The 5,820-nt window shown below is 39.9% G+C and overlaps 1 protein-coding gene and 1 long non-coding RNA gene across 4 annotated transcripts in view; one reads left to right on the top strand and one right to left on the bottom strand.

The window, feature by feature from the left end:
• The window catches only part of cnpy1 (canopy FGF signaling regulator 1), a 42,967-nt gene that overhangs the window by 21,978 nt on the left and 15,169 nt on the right, over positions 1 to 5,820 (bottom strand). For 2 of the 3 annotated variants that reach the window (XM_008433555.2, XM_008433556.2), the window contains exons 4-5: positions 5,025 to 5,237; positions 3,839 to 3,935 (exon numbers count right to left, since the gene is read on the bottom strand). In XM_008433555.2, the coding sequence (XP_008431777.1) occupies positions 3,839 to 3,935; positions 5,025 to 5,237 (310 nt within the window). Of the gene's footprint in view, positions 1 to 2,016; positions 2,138 to 3,838; positions 3,936 to 5,024; positions 5,238 to 5,820 lie in introns of all 3 variants that reach the window. The other variant, XR_001777516.1, reaches the window with a different exon arrangement.
• On the top strand, positions 109 to 1,130 carry LOC103479237 (uncharacterized). The gene is made up of 2 exons (XR_535923.2): positions 109 to 790; positions 922 to 1,130. It is a non-coding gene; the product is annotated as an uncharacterized LOC103479237 (long non-coding RNA).

Genomic DNA, 5,820 nt, shown 5'->3' with positions numbered 1-5,820 from the left:
CTCAGTAGTTCTTCAGAGAAAGGCAGACGCAGAGGCCTGTCAGTGTCTGTTGTATTTCATTACCTCTCTGCTTAAACCGCGACTCCGAGCTGAAGCAGAAAYGATACTTCAACGTTTTCCGTCATCTGACAAGTAGCAAGTCTACTCCACTTTATTCACCAAAAACAATTTTTTATAATTCTGCACGTGCCTGATTTATAGGGCCCCTGAATGCCTGGAGTTACTGAGTTTTCTTTTCCTTGATATCTCAGTCTTACAATTCTAGATCTGTGCCAACATCAAAAATAATGTAGAGATAAACCCTCTGAGCTTTTTTCATCTTTAAAGCAGTCTGCAGCCAAGTTGTTAGAATTTAAACAGAAGTAGTAAGGCTTATTTAGTAAAATAGCATAACATTTGCTTATTTCATAACATGCTTCCTAACCAGCAAACTTTTCTCCTATGGTCTGTTTAACAGCCACAGGCTCAACTCAACACAGCCCTTCAGGTTTGTTAGCAGAAACAGCAACTTTATACCTGCTGGGGAAAAATTTGACTTTTTTTGCTTTGCATTGCCCCACATGATGACAATCAGAGTATGATCCGATTAAATATTATATTCTTCATTAATATGGGTTGTTGCTATGTTGTACAGTATTTGAAGATTTTGTTCAATGTGCCCCTTTTTAACTTTGATTCCTGCCCCTCCAAAGGTCTCTGCATGGCCCTGGTGTGAAACCTCTTGTTCCTTCTAGGATCTTTGCTGCAGAGCATGAGAGCTGCTGGTGTTTATCAAGCCTGCTGCCTGGATGTAAAGAGCTGACGGTTCATTCTGACCTATACTGGACTGCATTCTGGTCCAAGTTGACTGACTTCTCCTCCAGTTACTCTGCCAGTAACTTAATGTCTGAATTTCCTCAATATTTGCTCCAATCCACTCAGGTCTCAGTACTTACCTGCCTGCCTGCTCTGCTGTGTGGCTGATTCCTGGATTAGCACTACAGTCTCTGACCCATGCTGGTCTCACCTCATCAAACAATCAAACCAATCTGTCAGCAGAACCCGATGTCTCCTCCCAAGGCTCTTTCTCCTTCAGCAAAACTTATGACCGATCATTCAAAAATATTCAAGTAAAACTTACCTGTATCTAACCCTGTCTCTCTTCCAGAAGCTTCCTTCAGAGGTTCGCTCACCCTGTGGGCCGCACTAATATTATACTTTCATATCACGGTGGGGGCCACCAGGCATCATCCTGCGGGCCACAATTGGCCTGCGGGTCGCGAGAATAAGACCTCTGGTTTGAAACAAATTCTCATAGTTTTTGCCGTTTCTCTGCTGCACACCCAAATCTTCCTCAAAGCACCGTTTAAATGTCACTGATTATTGTTACAACAGCTTAGAGAGACTTCTGCCATTACTGATGCTGGTAATAGGGCAGTTTGGCATTTCATATTATTATTTGAAACAACACGCACTCAAAAACGTACACACTTTTATTATACATATTACATGTTGACTAATATTATTTGGGATTAATTGGAGCAGAATAATTAAGAGTCTTTTGTTTCATTACTTTTTTGCAACTTGTTTTATTTGGGACCTTTCTGTGTGTTGTTTGCCTTGCGTCATTTTGAGCCTAAGCAGGATAGTGGGCCTCCTGACATACATTTGCAGAAGTAGCTAGATAGCTCTAGTGCATTAAAAATGCAAAATTAAAAACTATGTTTTTAGGTGATTTTTATAGGGACAGCTAAAACTCGTGATAAAGTGCATGGCAACACATTAATGACTAAGCAAACTATAAGTTTGTAAATTCCAGGATCTGTTGTTTGGTTTTGATTAAAGTGCAATGAGTAACACCATTACGCCTTTCAATTTTAACCAGAGTGCACTGAAATTGATGGGAATGTAGAAATCACAATAGATGATGAAAATGAGGAGCAAAAAGCAGAGGAAGAGGACGGAGATGGCTGTAGGAGCTGGTGATTGGATGCTGCTGCCTTCAGCTTCATGAATGAAACACTTAGGGACATGTACCTCTGTTGGACTGTGTGATCCGGTAAGTAGTTGACGCACTCTGTGTCAGGTTTGGTCTTCGATCCAGTAACTCCTGTTTGGGTCTGGTCTTAGGTCTGGACTCGGGTCTGTGATTTTACATCTGGTACCGGTGCCAGCAGCAATAGCTCTGTTAGTATTCAAAAGAGCTTCCAGCACTGCCTGTCTCTGACGTTTCTCCCAGTGTCTTTCACTCGCTAGCCAGCGGTGGGGTTTAGGTGTGTTGTGGATAAAAACTATTGGGATGGCATTTGGCTTTAGATTGTAGGATAACGACCACCTGTTAAGATCCTTCATCAGTTTTGCTCCTACAAATGACTCAAAGTCTTCTGGACACAAATGTTGAGAGTCAGAAGATGTGTTCAGCCCTTTCCCACAGCGCTCTTCTTTTTTTCATGTGGAAACTTGATAAAAACTTGCCTCACTATTTTTTTTAATTACAAAAAACAGCGACAAGGTGTGACAATATCTAAATTTACACCAGTCAAATGCAATATGATAAAAACAACTCCTGTAAAGTTAGCCTTCCTGTATTTACTCTGTAGATTCCAGTACAGAACAGACCTGACCGCATCATCAACCCAGCATGCATTGCACAGGTGAAAAATATAATGAAAGACATACATGTTTGAGGTAATTATGAGTTTTTACATAAACAATAGGAAAATTACAACATATTTAGGCCAACATGTTCAAATAAATTAAAGGAATAATGATTCCTTTAACAACTACATTCAGTCCTTACATCAGCCCTTTAAGGTGAATGTCTGTTGCTCTTCCTGTTGAGTAAATGATACACATTCTATCGAGAAGAATTACCTTGTCACTGCATTTGTCTGAACCATACACTGACGTAGTCCTTCTCACTGTGTTTCCATTGACCATATAACTGCTCAAACTAGCATTCTGAAAATAAATTTGCTTAATGGAAACTAACTGTAGGATGAGTAAAGTCTCCAACTACAATTTCCCCAAAACACTGAATACGTAACCACTTCAGTTAGAAGAGGCTAGTCACTCCAATGCCTGAATGAGACACTAACATCTCATCTGATGCTTGATTGATGATGAGCGCTAGTGTCATGTCTGAATTATGAATAAATCTCACATAAGGGTTTACATTTGTCGCTGCCATGAGTTTTAATGACTTGTTATTTGAACAAGCTTATTCACATGTGATTTTAATTGCATTTGTTATTTCATGAAGATTCCATAATTGCAAAATTGTGTTCATTAGACATTAGCAGAAGGTCAACAATGTTTTTCAAACATTTGCAATGGAAACATAATAAAGAGGCAGCAGCCAATCACCAGCTAGTCTCACTCTAAGAAAAAATGACTGGATTTGTGCGATAATTCCACCCTGGAAATGACTGGTCCAAACTGATCACATAAAGGCCCTGATATCCAGTTGTTGAAAACGTCTAACCACAACAGTTCTTTTTCTGATTGGTTCACTTTGCCTGACTTCAGAAATACAAATACAGAGAAATTGTTGTTTTTTTTGTTGCAAATTAAAGATTTTACTTTTGGAGTGATAATTTTTTTTGAAGAATTGATTCTGTTTTTCATGTTGTTTTCTGTTATTTATTCTTTGTACTTTTAGAGGCACACAAAAATTCATAAAAGCTATCATTTCATTAAAGAAAAGCCCAAAGAAAAATACTGACGCTCTTGGTGTTAGTTTGTCATGACATTAAATCCGACAAAAAATTGACCATCTACAACTCTGTTCCAAACAGGTTCCACTTCACCTAAAGAGCAGGAGGAAAACAGTGGCAGGAATAAAGAACAGATGAATTACCTGAGACTCGGCTGCATAACTTCTCCTGCACGTCTCCTTCATCCCGGCCAAGCAAAGAGATGATGTCGTCCTCCAGCTCCTCCACCAGTGTCTCACACTGCCAAGAAAAACAGACACAGTGGGGAGATATGTCTAAGTCTGGAGGAGACACTGGGCTGAGTTTGCACAGCCATGCAAACACACACACACGCACAATCACACACACGCACACACCCCCACACACGCACACACGCACACACACACACACACACACACACACACACACACACAAACACACACACAGTTTAACATGTCTTTATGCACAATGAAGAGTATGACAGTGCAGGGTGGCAGTCATTGTTCCCCATCTGTTTGCCAATCTGTTCAGCAGTTTTAGCATTTGGTAAAGATGTGGTCAGCCACCAGGACCATGTGAACACAGTGCTGGATCCGGCTCAATGTTTTTTCTAGGTTACAACAGAATCCTTTAGGCTAATCGAAACAGACGGTTGCTATGGTAAATAGAAGGCACGATGACCTAATTTTCTCAATTTTTCTGTGTTTGATGCCAACTTTACTAAAAAGAATAAAATTTAGAAATGTTAAAAACTCCAATCCTAATAATCTTTACACCAATATATTATTAACGCCTCAACTCCAAAACGTTTGCATGTTATGCAATGGGTCAGGAGAATGTTGAGCTCATGGAAATGATTTATTTTACACACTGATAAAAAATAAGCATATGTCTTTGGATACTTTTAACTGGAAATATATAATTAAAACCACAAAGATATGACATGTGAACAACAGCGCAGATTTTTACTAAAACGTGGAGAAATATTTGGAGGACAGTATGGGATGATAGGAGACGGTAGAAGACAGTACCCACACTCTGTCTCCCATCTTAAATTTAAGTAAATTTACAGCAAATGTGACTGCAAACATCAATCAAAATGTTCTAGACAAAAGTATAGCAGGTGACTTTCTAACATTACTAAGCATCAGCTTAAAACTTAGTAAAACTTCTAACAGAACCATCAACACCTTCAAGTTTAATTGAGACATGTTGCAGCTGTTTAAATATTTTAGTAAACACATGAAACAGAATCTGCTCAGCAGTGAGTCCATTCTATGCAAATAGAACAATCATGTATGTCACAACTATAGTGTGTTCAACAATGCTGTAATGCTGTTGTGAACTTACAGCAAATTTCAGGTTATTGGATGCCTCAGGTCCATCAAACTTGAAGTTTTCAAAGTCTGGGAAGTCTTCTGAGGATCCACTGACTCTTGGAGCAAATCTCCTGTACTGCTTGTGGTGGGTGTCCGGGTCAATGTAGAGGGCATAGTCACTCATGCTGTTGCACACCCCATCCAGGAGCTCACTGAGGTGCGTTTCCGAGCGAGCAAAGGGGACCTAGCAACAAAAATAAACAAATAAAAATGGAGGATTACACTGAGAGCTCATGAGCTGGATGGCATCAGGATGCAGTGTTGTTTCCTGGATATAGCCAGGCCTGACCTTGTTCAGTAAGATTTACGTTCCTATTAGGTCAATGATGTGCAAACTGTTGAACTGACAATGACTCTGTGCAATCTGCTTCTTTTTAAACAAATTTAAACAATAAACTGAACTTAATGCACTTTTTGATGCCTAGGACAAATTTGAATGCATGTTATTGAATAGAATGACATTTTTTGTAAGTTAACATGAAATAATGTGCTGTGAATTGGTGCTATATAAACTCAATGCAATAACCACAGGGCTGCACAATGGCGCAGTTGGTAGAGCTGTTGCCTTGCAGCAAGGGGGTTCTGGGTTTGATTCCCGGCCCCGGTCTTTCTGCATGGAGTTTGCATGTTCTCCCTGTGCATGGTGGGTTCTCTCCAGCTACTCCGGTTTCCTCCCACAGTCCAAAAACATGACTGTCAGGTTAATCTCCATATTGTCCCTAGGTGTGTGTGTGTGTGTGTGTGTGTGTGTGTGTGTGTGTGTGTGT

The sequence above is a fragment of the Poecilia reticulata genome, linkage group LG17 (genome assembly GCF_000633615.1).
Source record: "Poecilia reticulata strain Guanapo linkage group LG17, Guppy_female_1.0+MT, whole genome shotgun sequence".
Classification (NCBI taxonomy): domain Eukaryota; kingdom Metazoa; phylum Chordata; class Actinopteri; order Cyprinodontiformes; family Poeciliidae; genus Poecilia; species Poecilia reticulata.
Note: the sequence above shows the minus strand (reverse complement) of the source record. Positions and strands in the feature narration are given on the sequence as shown.